Source organism: Heliangelus exortis, chromosome 11 (assembly GCF_036169615.1).
Source record: "Heliangelus exortis chromosome 11, bHelExo1.hap1, whole genome shotgun sequence".
Lineage (NCBI taxonomy): Eukaryota > Metazoa > Chordata > Aves > Apodiformes > Trochilidae > Heliangelus > Heliangelus exortis.
Genome location: NC_092432.1, coordinates 17,025,735 through 17,049,812, shown reverse-complemented (window position 1 = coordinate 17,049,812; position 24,078 = coordinate 17,025,735). Strand labels below are relative to the sequence as shown.

The following is a 24,078-nucleotide window of genomic DNA, read 5'->3' as shown; positions in this document are numbered from 1 at the left end:
CATTATCAGAATAAAACCCAGGAAGACTCAAAGTGAAATATTCCTCAGATGCTATGTTCAGATATGTAACAAAATTATTTTCCTTTCTAGTTTCTCAAATGCCTAAAATATTTAGAAAAAAATGATATATATATATATATAAAAAGACTATTTTATTTTATCTCAATGTGTTTATCTAGATTATGATACTAATGCAGGCTACATGGTCATATTACCTTGTAGAACTACAGAAACATGCTTACACTCCATCATATAGACAAGTTCTGCAGAATGCTTCAAAAACAATCTAGACAGGAAAAGAAAGTGATACATGCATTAATATTATTAACAGATAAACTCTGTAGAAGAAGAGAAAAAATATTTGGGATACCTCTATTTCCCTAACTCATATACTACAATAAGTTGAATCCTTCAACTTATTCACTGCTTATTTACACTGGTGAAAGTTTTTGTATTTCATTCTTCATATTTTAATGAACAGTACAAACCTAATATACTCTAACCAGCGAGTATTTTCTAGAGAAGACAGCCACTTCTCTTCTGTTTCTTCAAAAGGCTCTGCAAGAAGGAAAGTAATTACACTGTAGAACAAAAGTAATTACAATGTAGAACAATTTCAAGTATCTGTTCCTGCTGGCCAAATCTATTAGAATTTGTGGCATTTCAAGAAAATAACCACCATGAAAGGACAGTCCAGCATACCATTAACACACAGCTGCTTGAGTTTGATATGTGCAGCCTGAACCTCTTGGATGTTGGGGAGACTCTTGTCCAGATCAGATTTGTAAACGTCACTTCTCAGGGGATGGCTTCGAGTTATTGCATTACAAATCCTAAGGAAGAAAAAGAATTTCCATTTTATTGTTGGAGAAAAACAGTCTTTCAAGAAATATGCCATAGTCTTCAACTGCAAACAACTAACACCACTTAAAACATGAGGCTTATTTTAAAATGAAACACCCACAAAGTTTTCCAGTTTGTATGCAGGAGATATATTGCTCCTACCACAAAGCAACTGACTCAAATATTTTTGGTATCTGCTAGTTACAAAACAAAACAATGGAAATGCTGAATCATTAAAACAGTATCTTGGGGAAATGCAAATCTTAGGCTTACCTCCAGTCAAATAGCTCTCATTTTTTAAATTTTCCTTACTTATTACTAAAATCTTTCTAAATAAACTGAGCATAAAGTTTGGAAAGGCAGGAATGCTGAGTGCTCCAGCCTAACGACACACAATGCAAGCATTTGTACTACTGAGAAACAAACAAAACCAAACAAACAAAAAACCCCAAAAACCTACAAATTAAATCAAAGAACAAAAAATACCAAGCTAGTAAACTACCTATGCAAGGCTCTAAATGCATTCATCTTTCACCAAGAACAGTGAACGACAAGTATTTCACAAAAATACCACGTGCACCAAGGCACTCAATGTATAGAATTGTTTTTCCCAATGCCACAAATGTATTAACTGATTTTTACTGTGCCTTGCTTAAGCAGGGAAGAAAATCACAACCAACAAAAGTTGTATTACAGGTACATAAATAGATAAGATTAAATCCAATCCTTTTATGATTAAATTCTGTCACCTGAGTAAGTAGCCACCTAAAAAAGAAACATCCTTTACAGTTTGAAAAATTACTCAGTATTTGAAACTGAAGTTGACTTTGAAATGACATTGTGTCAGAACAGTAATCAGGGAACAGGTTTCAAAAGCTGCTGCCACTGCCTGAGGAAGCAAGTACCTTCTTAATCACTGATCTCCACATACATTATGCATAGTCACCTCTTGTGTTACCCTTCACATCCGATTAAATAACAATGTAACTATTCATTTACCTTTGATCAATCCTTCTTTGTTGCAATACATCTTTAATGTTGGCCATTCTTACTAGGGCACTGCCGTTGGGGTGATTCCAGGACCATAACTAGTATGGGGAAAAAAACACACAAAAGAAGCAACAGATTAATGTGGTTAGTGTTATTCCATAGGATTTTCTTCTCAATGCTACACACAAAACCACGTAAATTGGCATGTGTTTTTTTAAGATAAGTATTGTACAATGATCACAAACATTGACAGAATACTAAGATTAAACTTACTGGCATTCGTCTCCCAATAAAGGAGTAGGAGTATAGCTTGAGGTCTTGATCTGCTAAGGAAGATGGAACCACAAAATATTCCGGAAGGCTTGGGGAAGAAAACATGATACAAAAGGTTAACTTTCTCTACCTATTTTTAACAGCTTCTCTCTTGCTGCTATGTTGTCTTCCCAACTCTGTCCACCAGCTCCTAACAGGACAGTGCTACCCAGTTGTCCTGTCTGTTCGCATGATCTGACACATCAGTGACACAGCTATGATGGATTTTTTTACAAAATGTGCGTGTTGTGGGGCAAGTACAAAAGCAGGAAAGCAAAAGATGCCCAAATGTGACATTTCCTTATTGGCAACACCTGAAGGACCTTTCAACTGAGAGCCTCTCTAGAATGTGGCACATTTAAGATGTGAAGTTCACAGTTAGGTAGGATTGAGGCTCTGGTAGAGGATGCAGGAAAAGACAGTACAATCACCTTGTTTTCTTCTAGCTGCACTATGAAAGAAACTCACCAAGTGGATATCATGTAACCTTCATTGACTGAACAAACTCTCCACTCAGATGCACCTGTCCTTTTGATTTCTCTATCCCAATCCGAGTAAGTTTCAAACAAAGGTGTCTGCTGACCACTGGCACTGCCGATGCCGCCGCCGCCACCACCTCCTGGGTCTATTCCATTCACCTTCTTTGCTAGGAAAAGAAAATTCATCAATGCACATTTAGAAAGAAGATAAAAACCCCCAAACTCTTCCTAATTACAATAATGAGCCACTGGACTCATTGAGTCACATTACCAATTTTAATCACACCAGATCAGTAATTTAATGACAGCTTGGAGGCACATGAAGATAATGTTTAATTTGCAGTTTCAACATACAAGCAAAACTGGTGCATTGTGCTGCTTGATAAAAAGCGTGACATATTAACACCCAGGAGTCTATGTTATCTTCAGCCAGAGGATTTCTCTCTTCAACATGCCAAAGTTATACACATTTTAAAAACATAACCCCTCTATTTAGGCACCTTATTAGGAAGGCAAAATTAAAATTTTGTAATTTCAACAGCTTCAAATGACCGCTGTATTAATAGAAAAAAAAAATAAATGGAAGGCCAGATTAAAATATACATATTTTTATACATATTCATTTATATGGATGAAAAAAAATGGCCTGCCATTTTGTGTTTAGTGACCAAGACAACAATACACTCTGTTACTAATACAGAAGGATCTCCTTTGCTGGTTGCTCCTTAGGTGCCAAGGAGGCCATCAGCTACAACAAAGAAGACTACGTGTTGCTTCTTGACACTTGGAAGTCAATTTGCACTTTCCAGTCAACATTGCCAGCTCCCCCATGAAAGTTCCAAGGTCTAGCGTAGGTTTTCTGCCCAAATAGCAGAACACAGCATTATGGCTTCACTGTCACCTCAGTTTTTATGTCTATCAACTTAATTCTTGCACTAGTACTCAGACTTCTTGTTCTGAAGAAAACTTGACTGAAATCAGAATGAAGTAGTGGTTCAAAGACAGTATACAGAGAAATTTAGTTGTTCAAAAACGGTATACAGAGAAATCTGATAAGTGCAAAACATTTTACATTTTTACCTTTCATTAACAGGTAATTAATATGCTTATTAATTATAGCCGTGGAAAAAATTATTTATGTGTACACCAGAACAATGCAGGCTCTTTATGTTCCTCAAGAAACACAAAGACAGCGTTTACTTCACAGGCAAAGGAAGTCACAGAACCCAGTCCTGGAACTGTAAGGACAAAGCCAGAGACCTAAGCTACAAACACCAGGGATTACAATAAGAAAACTCCACAACCAAAACCAAAGGTATTTTGAACTCTCTTCTCCAGCAACTTCACCATAGCAGAACAGCCATATTTTGCCGTTCCAGTCTGGTGCTCCCAAGGAACATTTTTTTACCCACCTTAAGTAATTCTTCCACTAGGTATTTTTCATACTGCAAATTACGTTTTAAGGAACAGAGTAAAGGCAACTTTGTGACATACTAACATTTTCCTCACTCTCCATTTTAACATCTTACTGTAACTTTATCTGCAAAATGGATTCCTCCCTAGTAATGCTACAGTACATGAACCTTAAAAAACACCTGTTTTATCATCAGGTAAGAATGTGTATGTGTAATTCTGTGTGCAATATGATCAGATGCATGCTATTTCTCGTGCATTTGCAGGGTAGTCATGTATGCACCTGCATGAAAAGCATGCATTTTTGTGCAAATTTGAGGGCCTGTGCTCATAATGCCACAACATTAAAATTTTGTTAATATGCAGGTCAGTGGTTTCTAATGCCAGCTGCTGAGTAAATGTTTCAGTACCACAGAACTGCATCAATGGCACTTTCTCCATTTGGAGGCTTGTTAAGGCTAGAAGTGAGAGTCTTCAGCTGTGTATTGGCTGGGGAACACTAAGCAGTGACCGCACAGCGTTACACTAGAAATGAAGTTCCAAAGGCATCTTTTTCAGGCTTACCTAACTGACAAGGTTCAGTTGGAGATTGGCCTTGAGCAGAGAGGGTGTGCTCCAACTCAGCAGGGGTGGTGGAGGTTTTGAGTGGTAAGAACTGCCTAGTATGCCTCTAGGAAAGAAGGTATGGAGTCCCAAGTTGCACAAATCCTCCTGCAATACCACCAGAAGAGAAACTTATTCCCAAAAGAAGGGCAGGTGAACAAGCCTGCCTGATGGGAGATTAGCTAGGTACCTAGTGTACCAATATAGACATACAATAGGAGGATGGAAGCGTGAATCAAGAAATAAGAGTATTCATGCTGCATGGGGAGTTTTCTGTCATTTCCGACAGGAAAGACATTTCTTCTGATTTTGCTCATTAATGCCTGTCGCAATGAATGACTTACAACCCCAAGTAAGAGGTTGGGTGCAGGACAAGCCAATTTTATTACCCCTGGAGAAAGCCTCAAATGCTTTTTGCCACTGCTTCTAGACATACGTCTTACTAAAAGTACCTATTATGAACTAGGAAAAAGAAACAATCAAAATACTTTTACACTTACCTGGATTATGATACATTTCTCCAACATATTCAAATGCAAAGAGAAGCTGCAGATCTGTTGGCTGAGAATAATGAGCTATTGCAAGGCACACCTAGGAAAGAAACATTTATTACTGTTACAGACATAGAATTAAGACAGCATGAAATACAAAGAGCAAAACATAATAATTAGTCTTCTGATGTTTTATTTCTGTATCTTGAGAGAAGTGAATTAAATACTTAAGCATATTTGCTGAGAGACCATTACTGTAATCATAGTAGGTATGTGACCATCAGTCCAGATTAATTAACTGATAAGGGCTAACTAATTTTTGAAAGAAAAGTCACTGCAACAGGAAGTGATTGTCAATCAACAGTGACAAGAAAGGACTTTGAACTACTATACTGTGCCTGCCTACTTGCAGTATAGACATAATGAGAATAGAGAAAGAGCACACTGCACAGGTGGTGAGCACAGAACAGCAACATCTCATTTATAATTAGGCTTTTGATATAGGTTTGTCTTTTTAAAAATAAAGAGGACTTATTAGCATAGTGTAAGAAGCTACAAATGGCAATACCAAGTCAGTTTACATGGTCCAACCTAGCACTCTGTTTGTGACAGTGGCCAGGAATCAATGACTGGGGAAGAGGTAAAATAGAAAAAGCACATAGTGAAATTTTACCAGGCCATTTTTCAACAGTTCACAGTTTAGGCACTTCCTGAACTAAAATCTGGTACAATATTGAACAATATTTGACAAACCTTACGTACATAAGTTGTCAGCTGGGCCAAGAGATCTTTGAAGTGTGATTTCCCCTTACAACAGCCCAGTTGGCTCTTCTCTGAAGTATCAAATTTAACAAAAAGTTTGGATCTAATTAAATTTTTTTTTTCTTTTCCCCATACAAGCATCATTGCTACCCAAAACTCAACTTTTAAAAAACTTCTGCTCTTGGAAGGGAAAACAGAGAAGTGCTCTTTGAAAACTTACAGGACCTGTGTCAATTCTGCATCTCATTAAGTTGTATTCCAAAATTATGAAGGGCTTTGCTGAACATAAATGAAAAGCAAATTTTCTAGAAATGAAGAACAGATTTTTGTCCAAGTTGCTTGGAAGTAACTAACTCACAGCGTGAGAAATTCCATGTGACAAAGTTTTTAATTTGGGACAAAGACAATATAAATTCACATTATTACCATCTAAAATTTTCTTCCTTCCCTTCAACTCTAAAACTTTTGAAATTTGGCAATGTGCTGACACAAATTATTCACTGCTTAGCAGTTTTCATTTTTATTTTTTAAAAACAAATTGTTTTCTGTTAGTGAAGGACAGTTATCTTACTGTCATAGACATAACTAAATGATCTGCATGACACACAGCTGAGCCACCCACAGCCCTGTGCCACAGGAAAAACAACTGAGAGCACACTTATGCTAAGTTCTGTATGGAGAAACCTCTGATAGTTTGTATACAACACATATGGCATTAGTGTTCACCATGTTTTATTTTCCTTTGGCTTTGGATGGAGACATTCTCCACTATTTATAAAACCAGTAATGGCTGTCAATTAATTTGAGAAGAAAATGGTTTGTCACAAACATTTCCCAACAAAAAAATTCCTATTCAGTCTTGGAAGAACATGTTCTTTAACTTTTCTCCCCCAATTTTCAGTTCTACAATGAAACTACAGAAAAAGATAGAGGACAGGACATTTCAGGGCAGGAATAGGGGAAGACGCCCCCAAAAAACACAAAGTGTCACTAGGAATATTCTAGTATGATATTTCAAATGAGCATTTATAATCTCATTTCCAGGATTTGGTAAACATTTTAATAACTACCATAAAGTACCTGGAAGCTAAGTTCATCCTGTGATTTCAGTGTACAAATCAAAGCTGAAGACAACAGCTATTCCATAATACTTGGCCTCTTCAAACAGACCACTTTTGCCTATCATTCACAATGACAGAAGACAGAAATCTGTGTATGTACATAATTTTTTTTCCATGTAACTTTACACTACAGTAACTGACATTCAAAGAGCTGCTACTCATCTTCATTTATGGGAATGAAGGATTAAAGCCTTTTACTATGCTGATCTGCTCTCAAGGCTTGAGGATGAACTGCTAGACATTAAAAATTCCATTGTGCTGTCAAGTAACATAATAGAAATACAGTAAAACCTATTTTTAAAAGCAGCAGATGAAAGCTCTGTCATTTACTTGCCATATTTGAGGAAGAGAGTATTTGAGCACTATGTTAAATGGTGTAAAACTGCAAGGGGGACATGGTCAGCATTCAGATCTGGTTCCCATACTGTGCTTGGGAAGCTGGTAGCTGAAAAATGCTCACAGGTGTTCCACAGTATAGCCCTAAATCTCAATACCAGGTACTGCACAACCTGTAGATTACAATATAGGGCCTCTGATTCTGTTATTTACTATGTTTATCCTCCTATTAATTTTTACATTTAAGACAAATTCCAGTCATATGTACACAAGTGTTAAAGTCATGCAGATTTTCAATTTATTCCTCACTAAATCTATATAGTAGTTTTACTGTCAGAAAGTTTCAAAACACAAACACATTCCAGATCTCAGCAGATTACCACTGTAAGTAGAAAGCTCTTAAACTGTGAGACAAACATGTTTTACAGGAAATGTTTTCATATCAAACTCAAAAATGTTTGGTATTCTTGCCAATTTCCAATTGTGTGAAGCTGAAGATATTTAGGCTCAATCAAATAACAAGAGATTAAGCTGCTTGTTGGAAAGTTCATTTATGGCTGTACAATGGCTGCAATTATTTCAGAGTACAAAGGCCATTTCCCTATGTTGGTGCTCCCTGTTCAACCCCTATCTGAGAAAATTACATGATACTTTCAGGTCAAGCCCTCCTCCTCTTCCTCAACAGGAATTTTACCGAGGACAAGAGCTTCAAAACATTGCTTATGCTCTTGGAAAATCCAGTTTTGAACAGTCATATTTAAGTTAGCATAGCCTTGCATTTCATCCCCTTCCCTGAGCCAGGCAACCTGTCTTAAGAACTCACTGGAATGATGCTGTTTTCCCTTGCTACTAGAATCCATATTTAGAGTGGACATACATAGCAGAAAGTCATGCAGCCAGATCAAGTCCTATGCACAGACTTTATTCATCTTTTTAGGCAGGAAGTGTCCTTGGGAAAATAAGCTTTCAGGTAACAAGGCTTTCAGCCCTAACCATTGCTGAACTTTCTCCAGGCTGCTATGAGTTATCTAATTGGTTTTTTTTTTTTTTCCTTCTAGAAAAATTCCAGTACCAGCTATACACAATACTTATTTTGGTTAGAGTACAAGCAAACTACACAAGAGGAAACAGCACAAGGATTTCAGATCCAGAAATAGCTTTCTACATATGAGAATCCTTGTCAATGTGTTTGAAGTCAAATTACAGGTTTCCTAAGCCACAAGTTTTAAATTACACTGGTATTTGTAAAATAATTTAAGTTTACTTATGAGAAGTTTTCATCACCACCTCCAATCCCATTCTGAAGACCATAAAGATTATAATATCTTCTCATGCATTTCCAGTGTCTTGAGGTATTACCAATTTTGTGATCTGTTTAAACCATTAGAACAAAGTGGTACAGAAGCTGGGGAGAGGGGGATTAACAAAACAAAACAAAACAAAAACCAACAACAAAAAAAAGACACTGAAAAGGGTCAGTGTTATTTGTCCAAAACTGGTTCTTATTACTCCTCATAACAATTAGGAAAAAAAGTGTTCTGCTCCATCCCAAGTGTTATGACGTGTGAGAAGGCCAGTTTTGATTACACAAAACAAGATTTGAATTAAATTATTTCTCTTCTGTTTGGATTAAGCATGCTCTTCTGAAACTGCTTGCATACTGATTTAAATAGGCTTCCTGAAGGCAAAGAGCTGAGAGTTCTGCAAGAGAAAGGGACAGAGAAAATGGAGATATATTTAGGAGACCTGATTCTAGGGCGTGTGCCACTCTGGTGCACTGCCAAGATTCACATGCATGGTGAGGCAACACACGATGCATCATCAAGCTGTCAGAAGACCTAAAGCCTCACCTTTTAATACTTTTTCATTTCTTAGTCCAATGTCAAGCATTGCACTGGCCAGAAATTAGCAAGAGTTTTCAGTTTGACTGTTTGTTATTTTTGGAACAAAAAAACTCCTTTAAGGACTGTGAAATGTTGCTTCTTTCACACTGCCTAACTCAAGACTTCCCCAACTTGCTTACCCTTGCTTCCCCATCCTCCACTTCCTCCCACACCCATCTGGCTTTCCTTCCTTTGGAGACTCCATAGCTTTATTTTAGAGACAAAACAGATTTAATCTGCCTAACACTGATGACTGCAAGTTTCCATTCCCTCTATTATTCCTTAACTCCAAAATATCTATTAATAAAAATGAAGAAGAAAATATTTACTTGGTGGATTAATGCTGAAACTATTTTATTAGCATGTTTTGGCTGCAACTGATGTTGAAGGTATTTTTCTAGTAGAACTAATTTTTAAGCTTCTAATTCACCCCAAAATAAACTAATTCACCTCAAAATTCAATGTATTCTTCCACTGTTTTTCTGCTTAATGGCAGACAAACCTATGAAAGTTCTACCAATATGACCCAAGCATCATGTCTGTATGTAATTAGATCTGAAGCCTGACTGACTTTTTTGGATCCTTCTTTTCTAAATCTTCAGCTCTAGTACATCACTAAGGGTTACTCTCCCTTCTGCCCTGTTCAGCAAATACAGGCACTTCCTTAGAAACCGATTATGTTTCCCTCACCAACACCAATTTATGGAACTGAATTCTGCTGAGCACTTATATTACTTTCAGGGAACCATGTATGAAAAAAATGACTAAACTGTATAAATCCAGTACCTTTTCTGCTTGTAACTGTTACATATATTTAAAGCTTGTTTTTATATAGTAACTGTCCAGTGTATTTCTTCCATTTCTGAATTTATTGCTCTGAACCAAATACTTGCTAGCATCTGGCTACAAGGTAGAGACATTTATACTCCCATATTTGAAGTATGTATTTTAGTAGGAAGATTTCATTTTGATCTACCAGTACTTTACTCATAGGATGATACTCCTCTGTATTACCAGGATAAAATTGTTTAAAAATCTCTGCTCCAATTTGTATAGCTGACAGTATTTATGTAAAATTTACTCAAGCAAAATGTAGCTCTTTATAATATAGAAAGACTAACATGGATCTCTCTTGCAGAGATTGTAATGTTAACTGCAACCTTTCCTTTTGCTGTTTTTTAAAACTTGAAAAAGGACTTGAAAAACTTCATTCATAAAAACTTCAGATGTGATCATAGCTTGCACAATTCACCAATTCCAACACAAATTCTGAGTTCTGCAGTTTATCAACATTAAGCATCCTAGAAAAACTCTGTAATACACACAATTTATCCAGTTCATTTGCTACTCAGAATGTCTTTGTATCTAGCTCAAAAATGAGCATGAGCAAATTTCTGAGGAAAAAACCCAAAAACCTGAAAATTATTTTGATTTTCCTCAAAAAGAGGACATAAAGACCACACAAAGAGAAAGAGAAGCAAGAGAACATCCAGTGGTGGGCTAACACAGTAACTATGGTCCTGAACTTCATTTTCTGAATTAACTGGGCTCGTTTAGCTGTGCAATAATGAGGACTGCAGGAAACCACTACCAGGAAGGTAATCACAGACTCAGTCTTGCCAGTGACATAATGAGCAGCAGCCGGAAACTCATCTTGGAACATTCACACTAGACATGAAGAAAAACATGCAGAACTGGACCAGGTTATCCACAGAGGGAGAAGGTTCTTCATCCTTGGTGGCTTTCAAGACACACCTGGACAAAACCACAGCTAACTGGATCTCATCCTGGCACCTCTGAAGAGGAAGGTGGAAAAGGTAATCTCCACAGGACCCTTCCATGCACTGCCTCTGACTCCATGATTAATTCTCTATTACAACATGCTCCCAGTCAGAACACTGGGACAGGCTAGCACACTCAGACAAAGAAGAGTAATTCCCTCTCATCAGAACTCATTTATACCTAAATCTTGGTCCTCACTACAAATGTTACAGATGCTACTGCCACACAATTTCTAGGCAGACAGCTACCAATGTTTTCATGCATAAATAGCTGGATGTAAATCTGTATTTACAGAGGCCCATCAGAACTATAAGGAGACTTGACCACCTTCCTTTGTTTTTAAACAACAGGAAAACCTTGCTAGTTTATGCTACTGGAAGGGCAGGAACAGAAACCAGATAAAGATCTTTCAAGAGTGTGGTGCTAGGAGGTCATTTAAATGCCAGAAACAACAAAATTAACTCCAAGCAATATCCCATCTAAGACCATTCTAGTGGTGTTACCCAGCATCCCAAAATAATGCAAAATGGTGACAGAAGAAACATGACCTAGAGACCTGATGCTAACAAAATACCGCTATTATGGAAACATGAGTTTAACAGAATCTTATCTCTCTTAGGTAACAGTGTCCTTTTGTGATATACAAAGTTGCAGTAACCTACTTGATGCATAAAAATTGCAACAGAAGCAACACAAGCCAGTACCACCATTTGTGCAATTGTTTTCCTATTCCTCTAGTGAGCACGTTCTGGTATTTGAAAATATCAGCTTTCAGTTATCACCAGAACAGTCTTCATAAATGCACATATTCAGATTCTTCTGGAGCTCTAGAACTAGCCATTTTTCCAAGCAAAAAAAATATGTCAGACCATGTAATTATAAATGTATCAAGTAACTTCCTTCATAAAAATGTTTCACTTTTTGCTCTTGCTTAAGTAAATGCAGCACAAAAGGTGCTAATGAGATGCTGAGCTTATGCTTTCTTCCTCCCTCCTCCAGGCTTATCACTCCTCTTGGCTGTGGCAGCCAATCACGAACAGTTGCCACTCCAGGGAGATTTCATAACAGCTGAGGAAAGGAGACTCACTGCCGAAAGATTACCAAACATGAAAGGTTACAAACAGCAAAGGCAGCAGGCAGGGAGGAACCTAGAAAAGTATCAAGGAAAAAAAAAAAGCCTGGTCCATTTCTGTGCTCCTGCCCACAGGCCCTAAGAGAGTGTCAGAAGTGAAGAAGTGATCAACCGGTTCATCGGTTGCTCCATCAGTAACTGCAAGCAGACTTGTGTCTGGACAGATGGTTCTTAGGACTTGCAGGGTTAAGCTCAAACTTTATCCTACTGAGAAGGCAAATTCTTTAAGCTCTGTGAGGAAATTGGGTCATTCCTTATGAAACCATTGCTGTGCCACGCCTGGCCATGAAGCGGTGCCACATAGGTGGGAGGAGCTGAAATAACCTGTGGCACTGATCCAGAACAAGGAACCCAGGGAGCTTATGGCACATGGATTAACCACCTCTGCTCAGCCAAAACTTACCTAGACCTCTCCAGGTTAATTAACACTATATGCCTTTTTTGTAACTTACACTCACGACTGATAAAACTGGGGAAGGAATGAAATTTCGAGGAATGTAAGGACAGAAGTAATTCCTCTTGTTGAGGTATGCAAGTCTTTTCTAAGAAAATGTTGAAAAAGAACACAGTTTTATGTAGATTAGACCAACTGGTCACTGCAACAGTTCACTAGAGAATCTGCTGCATGAAGCAAGTAAAAGTGTAAATATAAGACAGTATACTTTACCTACAGGTAAACTAAGCTTATGACTTTCAGAAAATGTATCAAAGTTACAAACATTTTCCATAAAAATACAAACAACTTTTGCACAGCTGCAATGCAGTAGTCCAGCTGCAGTCTTTAAAAACATTTGTTTAATAAATTGGTAATATTTATAAGCACAGCAGGTATGACAAGGAATACATGCTTATCTTACAGGAAAAGAAATAGTTAATAAAGCCTGTGAAATTTTTTACCTAATAAGTTTGACTCAAAATCCAGGTATTCTCCTGTAAGAGATTGTGATTCATTTGTAATTCTCCACCTCTAGTCCTTTAACAAAACACAATTGTTCTTCTCAGGACATCTGTTTCTACATGTAATAACTACATAAGAAGATATCAATACCTTTTTTGCACTTTCAGGACCTGCTTCATCAAAACGATATCGGACAATACGGAAGTCTTTGCAATAAATTATTAATTCAGTTGGATTAAATTTCAGTTTTTGGTTGGGACCAAGGACTTTCTGTTTCCTCTTGGTGTCATTCACTGCAACAAAAAGACAAAGTTACTGGACTGTGTTTTATAAGTATGAAACATGACTGGCTCTAACATATTCAGTGATGCTGCTACCAGCAGATTTTCATTTAATAGTGTATTTCAACTGTTTGATTGATGGGAGAAAATCTAAAGATCCTCCTGTTATTAATCTCCTTTCAAACAAGTGGCTGCATTAATATTTCCAGATTTTTGTCCATCAACAACTTTAAGAAAAAAAAAAATAAAAAAAAATTACCACATAGTATTCTCAGGAGCAATTTCTGTTCCCTGACAATCCATTGCATATGCTGCAATGCCCTTCTGGTATACAGTAGCTGGCATATGTGATTATTTTTAACATTTTTTTTGTTTAAACATGGATATAGAAAAAAATTGTTGGGACTTAAGACTAAGATCAACTCATTTTTACATCAAAGTCAAGAATGTAAGTATAGTAAATTACCAGCTGGTCTATACCTACAGACACAGGCTGACTCCTGGCTGATGTACACCCTTTTCAAACAGAGAAAGTTGTACAAAGCAAACATCACAGGAGTCACAGAGATTTCATTTGCCTAACTGGGAAAACTGAGGGATGCAGCTGTTGAGTGATTAACTCCCATAGCTGCCTGGTTGCAAGTATCTTCTGGGTTAAACTTAAGTACTTCAGAGTGTTTTAGGACACCTCCAGCTATTCACATTCAGTATAACTACAGCCATCAAGCAACTGCTTCTGCAGTGTGGGTGAAAATCACCCTTTATTTCCTGATAGCAAAAGTTTATGCTTCACTACCATTCAGCTAAGCCTGCATATGCAGGATTGAACAATTATCCCTGATGTGGCAGAAAATACTGCCTTCTCCCTCTAAAAAGCTTCCAACCTTGATGCAAAAGCTGAACAGAAAAGGTTCCTAGAGCATCTCTACCATTCTTCAACTCAAACTGCAAACATTCATACTATTTGACAGTTAGGGAAACTTGTGCAAAAGCATAATCTAGGCTCTGTCTGCCCTCAGGTTTCAAAATAAAAGCTGTCTGTAGTCAGCTATCTGTAGAACAATTGTTCAAATCTGGCTGGCTTTCCTCCCCTGTTTAGCCAAATTTATTACGTGGCAGTTTGTACAAGGTGTTAAGTAAACAGATTGCAACCTCCCATTCATATACATCTCTCCATAGGAAACTCCTTAATAGATATGCAACACTGCTACTGTTTTGTCAGTTCTACCGGGTGTTTCTTTAAAGGGGCAACAAATGTGGGCCAGTGCAATACCAAATAACAGGTCAAAAGCATCTCTTAAGTAAAAAAAAAAAAAAGACTTTCTTCATAAAGTTCTCAGATACTTCTCACTTCATAGTGAGTAGAAACAGATTACTGATAACTTTGGGCACTGAAAAATTGTAAGTAAGGATTTTTTTATCTGTAGGCAATTTAAATTAAGTATTCAACTGCCCATGTCATAATCAAGATTTGAAAAATTGTCAGATGAAATTCTTCGATTACAAGATGAAAAAAATACCTAACAGGTAAGCCTAAAGCATCCACCAAATCAAAAACACATTCTTCAAAATAAATATTCTGTATGTTATTTCTTCAGATTAAAATGTCTATTTTCGTTTGTACATTTTTTTTGAGGACCAATAACTACTAACTTGCTAAGAATGCGACAAGATTGAAAACTCAAGCATTTATGTTGTTGGTTATTCCAAGTATGTGTAAACTGCATGCTTATGTGCTTTTGGCAATCCAGTATATTTAAATGAACAAGATTCAGCTGCTTGAATATGAAACATTTGTAAAAATTTTGTTCTTATATGACAGGTACTTATGCCAGAACACCTCTTGATTCAGTATTACAGTTATATTCAAAACTAATATAAGAACCCAGCTGAATAAGTCTCATACATGGCACCAAGTTTTATTCAGCTTTTAAGGCTTTTATCCTAATTTTAAATAAATTGGATTCTTCAAACCTTGAAAGATTAATGACATCTGCACAGCCTCACAAGCACTTCAGTGTTTTGACCTGCATTAAAGCCTGTCAGAACCACTATTTCTGTCATACCTGTGACAATCTGCTCGATGCATGTTAACGGGACATCATGTTCACCAAGGAGGAGGTTTTTATAATGGAATTTCTGAAACACACGAACTCATAGCAATTAATTGCACTTCTGCAGGTCACAACGAGATATACAGGACAACTTTGAAGAAACTATGATAATCATGCATGCCTAGACCTTTCTGACATGTATCACCCTTGCCTGTTCACAGGCAATAAGAGGCTGTGCTAGTGAACACACACCCAACAGATCAGGAACCCCAGGGGAGTATGCACAATAACCCCACTACCTGCAATGAAATCACTTGTCTCAAACACTGCTGGTACAAATTCAATACAATCTGAAGTCTAATATACACATAGGCATATATTATATTAAAAATATCCAACTACGACTATAACCACAGAAAGAAAAAATATGATTTCAGCTTTCAGAGGTAAGTTTTGGCAACAAGTTAATTTCAAAAATTATTAGTTTGTTTTGGTTAAAGTTATTAACCATTACTAACTAAACAGAGCTTTACACATTAATGACACATTAACTAGACAGTTAAGAGAGTGTTTCTCTTAAAAAACTATAGTGAAAGTGAATACTCTATTGAATACAGCTCATAACTTCAATTTCCAAACATTACTGTATGTTGTGCTGTTCCAAGACTCAAGGTTTGGAATATCACATGCTCTGCTTTGACAAAGACTTTGTTTATTTCTCCCCTTTTCTTGTTGCTTCCTCTAAAATGAAAACTCCTTTCATGGTTATTTTGTCCTCCATTAGTAATGCAAATAAAACTGACACATTAAAGGCTTTGCTGATCCAACACTTGTCTAGTCAAAGAAACACCTGCAATTATCTTTTCCAAGGAGGAACATCTTTTAATATAATTCCTGCTTTGCCTTTTGCAAAGCCACCACCCACTGAAGCCTCCAGAAACAGAGGTAAATAGAGCTGGCTGTACCACATTGCTGTGCTCTTACATTCTCAGTGAAGAGATGGAAAAACAACACATTCAAAGCAGAAGAACGGAACCTGCCTGCTTTGCTTTAAAAGGCATCGCATTTACGTCAAATATAAGACGGACCCATTGTATTTTATTTAAATCCATTTTACCTATCAAATTTGTTGTCATGGTGTAGTAATGTGAGTAATAACAAACCTGTAGTGGCATTGGGTCATCCGTAATGAAAGAAATCTTGAAGTTAGTGCAAACCAATTTGCCCCACAGGTCATACTGACTTGTATCTGTCGCCATGCATTTTCTTACAAAATTTACTTCGTTTACCACAATTTCACCTAAAACAGAAAAGGGGAGGGGAAAAGAGAAGCCTATGTCAATGTTGTAGGTACAACAATTTTAAGTTTGCAGTACCAAGAAACTCCTAACTCTTTACCACTTTCAACATCTTCTGGGCAAACATGTATTTTACCTAATAACACTCAGGGAAAAAAAAAAACAAACCAAAAAACCACCTACTTTTCCAAAATAGCAGTCAAAGGCAAAAAAAAAAGCAACCAACCACACACCACTTTCCTTGTACCCAGAAAGTCTGCAATTGTTCACTGTTATTAAAAGTTCATTAATTTGGACAACACTGTCCTTTAAACAAAGGCATACATTCATGTGCTTCAGCTAGTATTTAATAAAAAAACTGAAATCAGGTGGCAATTGCTAAGTACTTTAGAGAGTTTTCATGATTTCAGAATAATCAGTACACAGCTAGTTTTGCTTTTATAAGCATATTTTCTTGTGATTTCATAAAAGAAAAAGCAGACCACAAACATGTTAAATGAATTTCATAGTTTCTACAGTGACCATCTAATGAAGCAGACCAACTACTTCTTTTTGCAAAACAGAAGACCCAAACAAAGAAAGAAAATTATGCTATTTCATCTGGGATAAGCTATGAAATTAAAAAGCATAAAGCCAAATGAGATTAAAGACCTTTCAAAAAGAAAAAGTGAATTGCTACATATAATACTACTTTTCAGTTCCACAACAGAGGTTTCCAAAAGCAAAAACAGTAATTTCATTCTTACTTCAGAAAATTAACTCGATCATTTATTTCACTCCTTTTGCTTCTGTCATCAGATCAACCATTTCCTTCTGCTGCTGCTGTAAATAGTGTGGGAGTCAAAGTGTCACAAGAAAAATGTAATTTTATAGTACCTGTAGGTTTTTGTATGTTTGTTTGTGGGTTTGAGGTCTCCTTGTGTTTTGTTTTGTTTGTTTTTTAATACTAAAGACTAAGGACTGCTAATTTGCTAATAGGTTGGGCACATTTAGTCACAGTTGATCAAATGTCATCTGAGTGCCCTATGCTTTGCAAGACAATAGTCCTTTGAATGAGTGTAACAGCAGTGGTCAGTTCTCTGTATACCCAATGAGAATGGATGTAACTCTGAATAAATCTCCCATCTATCTCCCAATCTAGAGAAGGTATTTTCCTCAGGTGCACCCATACATCCAAAGAATGTATGGTGCAACCATACATTCAAAGAACTCTTGCTAGCATTCCAAACACTTGATCAGAAATGCACCTTTTTGCTAGTTTTGAGACCCAGCCTCTGCAGGTGCTCCTCATACTATGTTATTTAGCAGCTTAGCTAAACACCTGCTCTTTTCCCCCTATTATGATGAGGCAACAGTCTGGAAGTCACTAAGAGCTGCAGTCTCTGCTTTTTGTTCAGTTGTGATAAATGACTACAAAAATTTATTGGACTAACTCTGTAGCTTTGAGCTGGCAAAATTATGCTGAGTACTGTGTTTGCAGATATAAGGGGACAAGTTTAATTAACCTATACCTCTCATATACATGTGTAATCTGTGCCAGAAGTGGCAAGATCTGTGAAAATGCTCAGCAGAGATGTGTTGGAGCTCTAAAGCCTTTTCACAAACATTACTGAACTGTGGTTAAGCACACTTTTTTGAATTAAAAAAAGCAAAACAAACCAAACCTACAACAAACCTGATTATGGCAGATTCAGTACAAACAGTTAAATATCAGCCAATATCACAGCAATTTAAAACGTCTTGTAATAGGGTACAGGAGAATGACAAACTCTACTTCTCCTAATACTTCTCCATATTTCAATGCTTTTAGCAGAGACTGGCCTGAAACTTCTTTAAGCTTTTTTCTAACAAGCTACTTGCTTAATGAAGGCAAACCCCCAAACCACATATTGAAGCAATTCCTTCTCACAGCTGTTGTTAATCTTCAACTACTTAATGTTAATGTGTGAGTTCTCAGTCACATTGTACCTGCAAAAATTTGCCTCTGCACAAAGTCAGTTCTTCTAAACCTACATAGTCAGTATTCTTCCCTTTCTCAGTACCTCCAATGTATCCCTGCAATTCTAATAAAAAGATAGAGATCCAAACACACCATGAAATTAAGTGTAACTTTCATGAGTGCCTTTATATACACACACATACACATACACACACACACACACACACACACACACACACACACACAGTTTCCTTACCTGTCGAGTATTTTTTAGTATCACATAGGAGACACTCTTGCTAAAAGCACAAGTTACTACTACCAAATAAATTCAGAACTTCAGACCTTGATGCTGCCTAACAGTAGAGAAATAAGATGCATTGCTGCTCACACACAAACTTCAATTTTAATCTACTAGTTTAAAACATGCTTGCTACATCATTCTCTTTGCCAAACCCTCCCTCCCCTTTTACTTCCTCCCTCCATTTCCCACAATTGTGTGGCTACACAACACAGTATATACTAATCTTATTTTAATGTAACTCCGTGTATTCTCAGTTCAATCAGCACAAATACATTGTACATTTTTCAGCCTCATTTCTCCTTTGCAGTCAGTTTACTGTCACTTTTGAACCTGAGTATTAAAATATGGCAAGAAAGAGCATGCATGGCAGTTCCAACCTCTGGATTTAAGTAACAGAATCAAAGAATGTCAATTTGGAAGGGACCTCAAGGAGCATCTGGTCCAACCCTTCTAATATGATTGTTTATGTGTGTCTCAGCACCCCATCAAGCTGAGACTTAAAACTTTCCTAAGTGGGGGAATCCACCACTTCCTCTGGAAGACCATTGCAATGTCTGACTGTCCTCAGAGTGATAAATTGTCCTCTTGTATTCAAATGAAATCTCCACAAGAGCAACTTGTGCCCATTGCCTCTTGTCTTATCCACATGACTCCTTGTAAACAGGGAGTCTCCACCTTCTTCTTTGTAGCTGCCCTTTAAGTACTGAAACATCCTAATAAGGTCTCCCCTGAGCCTTCTCAAGGCTGAACAGACCCAGCTTTCTGAGAGACAGTTTTTCAGAGACCCAGTTCTGGCTGCCCCATCCCTGGAAGTGTTCAAAACCAGGTTGGATGGGGCCTTGAGCAACCTGATCTAGTGAAAGGTGTCCCTGCCTATGCAGGGGGGGGTTGGAACTACATGATCTTTAAGGTGCCTTCCAACTCCAGCCATTCTATGATTCTCTGATTATCAGCCTCTCCTCATACACCAAGTGCTCCAGTCCTCTGATCATCCTCAAGGCTCTTCTCTCGACTCTCTCCAGCCTGTCCACATCCTTTTTGTGCAGCAGGGATCAAAACTGGACATGATCCAGGTCCGGTCAGACAAGTGCTGAGTAGAGCAGGATGATGGCTTCTTTTTTTCTGCTGGTGATGTCCTTGTTGATGCAGCCCAGCATCCCATTGGCTTTCTTTGCTGCTGCAGCACAGTGTTTGCTCATGCTGAGCCTGTTGTCCAACAAGGCAGCTCTCTGCAGTTAAGTCTGGGATCCACTTGGCTAATCTCGAGTTCTGTGTTCCCAGGTGCAAGACCTTGCACTTGTCTACATTGAGCTTTATAAAGTTCCTGGGAGCCCATTTATCCAGTCAGTCGAAGTCATCCTGGAGTGTGGCTCTCCCTTCTAGGGTTTCAACCTCTCCACTCATCTCACTGTTTTCAGCAAACTTCAGCAGGGTTCTCTTGATCCCAACATCCAGATCACTTACAAGCATGTTAAACAGCAGCAGACATTCAGAATACAGTATTTACATAAGGTTGGTTTGTTGTTTTTTTGTTGTTGCTGTTGTTTTTTTAAATACATACATTGAATACATAAACGTTTACATTGATAAATTTTGCAATGAATATTTAATAGAGGCAATTTTCAAAAGCCAATAGAAACTCTTTTTTAATGCCAATTTTTTTTTTTTTTAAATAATGCAAAATTGGAATTTTATATTGCTCTGGCTTTATCCTTCATTTAGACATCTGTAATGAGCAATACAAAAAGGTGCAACCCTTCCAAATTTAAATTTAGGACAGTAGACAAAAAAAGTAAGTAGCACTTGTTGGTCTCACACAATGAACCCTTCTTTTATTTGCAGCTGAGTAGGTGATTTTTCTATACAAGTGTCAACAACAGAGCTATTCAGAGACATTACGCTGCACATTTTTGCAATGTAGCTGCTTTTTTTTCCAGTAAACAGTCACAAGCTGTTCCAGACACGGAACAGCAGTCAACACTTCCATGTGACTTGAACAGTCAAAGAATGATCTCAGGAGACAAGAGCAGTTCGTTTAAACTCTGACGGAAAGCCAGAATAAAAATTACAGGCTGCCACCCCTTTTATTTAAAGCCTAACGATATTTAATAAAAATATTTCTACATTGAATACATGAGTCACAAAAATAACATGAGACTGACGAATCTATGTAGCTAATACACCTTGCATTTCACACACAGCCTGAGAAAACTTAAAACTTCAGAAAAAATTCTGCTTAATCTCCCAAAAAATGTGATTTGATTGTCTCATATTTTAGATGTTAGGATAATTCATGGCATATATCTAATACACCATTATGCATAACCCACTACAAGCCAAATAAAATTCAGAAAGCCAAGCATGCAGGCACAGGAACTGTAGACAACAGTGGCATCAATAAAAATGCTGAATTCAGTGATCAGCAGGTACCACAGCTCATGTGGACCAGCATTCAGTCTCCCCAGCCTGCAGTCATATTAAGAAAGTCTGGCCTAACCTTCATGGCAATTTATTTCTGGAAAATTTGAAAATACAATCCTTAATCAATTATATCTTAAAATACAAGATAACCTGCACCATTCTGCCTACCACTGACAATTTTGGGTGCCATATCCTACCAGATCAAACTTAATTTTTTTGTTTATCTTATGAAGCTACTAATTTGGGACTTACTGTCAGTAATTCTAGATCTAATCACCTGCTTACATGCAGATCACACAAAATAGCTAAGAATTTTTCTTAGCTTTTTAGTGTAGGTTTCATCACTATATGCTGTCAGTAGCAGAGCAATCAGATAATAAGTAACTTTGATAGATCTGAAAAACTAAAAAAGAAAAGCTAGAATTAGTACCACATTAGGATTCATGATTGGAATTGGAATTTCAGTATTTTCTCTAGAGACAAGGGTCTGGATTCTTTATTGCACTAGGTGACGCATATATAGTCTTCTTCCACTTATGCAGCCAGTTCTCATGTTTGCTTATTTAAGATTCTGTATTATCATAGCTTAAAAACCAGAACAACATGCCAACTCAGAAAGAGACCTCACCTAATTTCCAGGTGCTCAGTTTTTCACTGAAGCACTTGCCAAAGCCCTCCATCCAAAATAGTTCCTAGGACATTTTTACTTTTTCATTAGTCCATGAACACAGAAGGATTATAGTGTAACAACGTATCTTAAAACCTTCATTTTTAGGGAAGAAGGTTGCTTGAGTAGTATCTAGGACCAAAACCTTACTACTGCATGAGGTAAAACTGAATGAACAGTATTCAACAAATGTAATAGTGACTAAATACAGAAGTGCTGCACAATGAAATAAAGTAATTGTGCAGTTTATCAGGCAACATATCTATGCTGTACTGTATATATATACACCCATGCTTACACACACATCCATACATACACAGAGCATGCATGTACATGTACATAAGTTAAAATGCTATCATACAATATTTCTAACACATTAGGAGCTTGATCCTTGCTACAGGCAATGAAAGACTTAAATCACACTTCATGTACAAATACTGCAAATCCTACAGCCTCAAGTTTCAAGTACACTACATATTACAAAAGGAAGTTTTCAATGCTGTACTAGATGCATAAAAATACATTTATATAGTATAAACTTCTTTCATGAGCATTGAAGTTCTAAATCAAAATCTGAATCTCTTTAGCGTACATTCAAGGTCTAGTAAACATAAGGACATTAGAGGGTATTAAGTACTTTATGCAGTCATATAATTCCTACTTAAAATTCACAGAAACTCAGCACCTGAATACCCTTAGGAAACTAACCCCCTGATCCTCATTTTTAATGCTGACAGTGATTATACCCAATTAAGACAGCAGAAAAGCAGCTTCTTTGTATGAAAGATAGTCGAAAATACAATAGAAAAGCTAAAGTAAACTCGAGTAGTGTTAAAAATACAACTTAACCAATTCACTTGTATTTAGAAAGATCTAAAAAACTGCTCCTAAATGATTAGCAAATACTTAACTACTGTAAATCTCGAGTAAGAATTTCTAATAAAAACTGCATAAGTAACTAAAATCTAGAACATCTTTACTCATTTAGCTGCCTTTTCTTAGCTGTTTTCTTGTAAAGAGAAAACCAAAATTGTGAGAGCTTATTAGTATGTGCCAAGCATTTAGATGTAAATGTCTCTATTCCACTTCTAAATGAATCTTTTGTTCATTGCGCTCAGCCACCTCCAAACTTAAAAGTACTTGTAACCTCATGAAATAATTGTCTTTTATCTCTTCTGATTTTCATGAGCTTCTTCAATATTTAACAACTTAAGATATGTGAAGACAAAAAAAGTTGCACACTATTGTAGATACCATCCATCTTTTTTGTTACCCCAACAAAGTGGGGATACTTTCACAGTAAAGTGCCAATACTTTCACAATTAGTTAAAAAACAGACTAAATTTCATTTTCTGTACCACGAAAAAAAAAACAAACCAAAAACCAGAAGGAATAAAAAATGCTACTCTAAGAACACAGCTCAATACTGGCATTACTGAGGAATGAAAAACAGGAGAACCTGGTATTTCTGTCAAAAAATAACTATTCACTGCTTGGAGAGCAGTGGTTTTTAAATGCACAGTAATGAAAGCACTTGCTTTGCCAATTTGATTACAAAAATTATTACAATATTGTATATGAATATTGTACAGTTTCTCTTGTGTGCTAACGAACAGAAAAAGAGCGTTCATTACAAGAGCTTAGCTAAATGTTACAAGTGATCAGTGAGGAAAAGAATACAGAAAAAAACAACTTACTAGTAAAAGTCTTCCAAGAATAACTATTGTTTTTCCATGCACAATAACAAGATTACAATCAGTACTTTGCCATTAATGGCTAATCTTTGTGAACTTTGCAAAGGAAATGACAACAGAAGGTCATTGCTTTTCTGAACTAAGATGGGATGCTCCACAAAACCAGCACACCCTAGAAATGCAGTGAAGGGCACAAGAACACAGAGCATCACATGGCAAGGAAAGAGCAAGACTCTCATTAACAACTAGATCCAAATCAAAGTGTTTCAGTAGATTAAAAAGCTGATAATGCCTAAAGAGCAGCAACCTGTATTACCCCAAAAAAGAAAACAGTTCCATATTCAACATTGCTTCTCATCTCAGCCCTTGTGGTGGCAC

The 24,078-nt window shown here is 36.9% G+C and overlaps 1 protein-coding gene across 2 annotated transcripts in view; it reads right to left on the bottom strand.

Annotated features, from left to right (window-relative positions):
• MTMR10 (myotubularin related protein 10) overlaps positions 1–24,078 on the bottom strand; it is a 40,848-nt gene that overhangs the window by 7,964 nt on the left and 8,806 nt on the right. For both annotated transcript variants that reach the window (XM_071754967.1, XM_071754968.1), the window contains exons 3-12: positions 16,544–16,680; positions 15,393–15,465; positions 13,196–13,338; positions 5,141–5,231; positions 2,614–2,791; positions 2,107–2,194; positions 1,843–1,931; positions 703–833; positions 489–558; positions 216–286 (exon numbers count right to left, since the gene is read on the bottom strand). In XM_071754967.1, the coding sequence (XP_071611068.1) occupies positions 216–286; positions 489–558; positions 703–833; positions 1,843–1,931; positions 2,107–2,194; positions 2,614–2,791; positions 5,141–5,231; positions 13,196–13,338; positions 15,393–15,465; positions 16,544–16,680 (1,071 nt within the window). The remainder of the gene's footprint in view (positions 1–215; positions 287–488; positions 559–702; positions 834–1,842; positions 1,932–2,106; positions 2,195–2,613; positions 2,792–5,140; positions 5,232–13,195; positions 13,339–15,392; positions 15,466–16,543; positions 16,681–24,078) is intronic.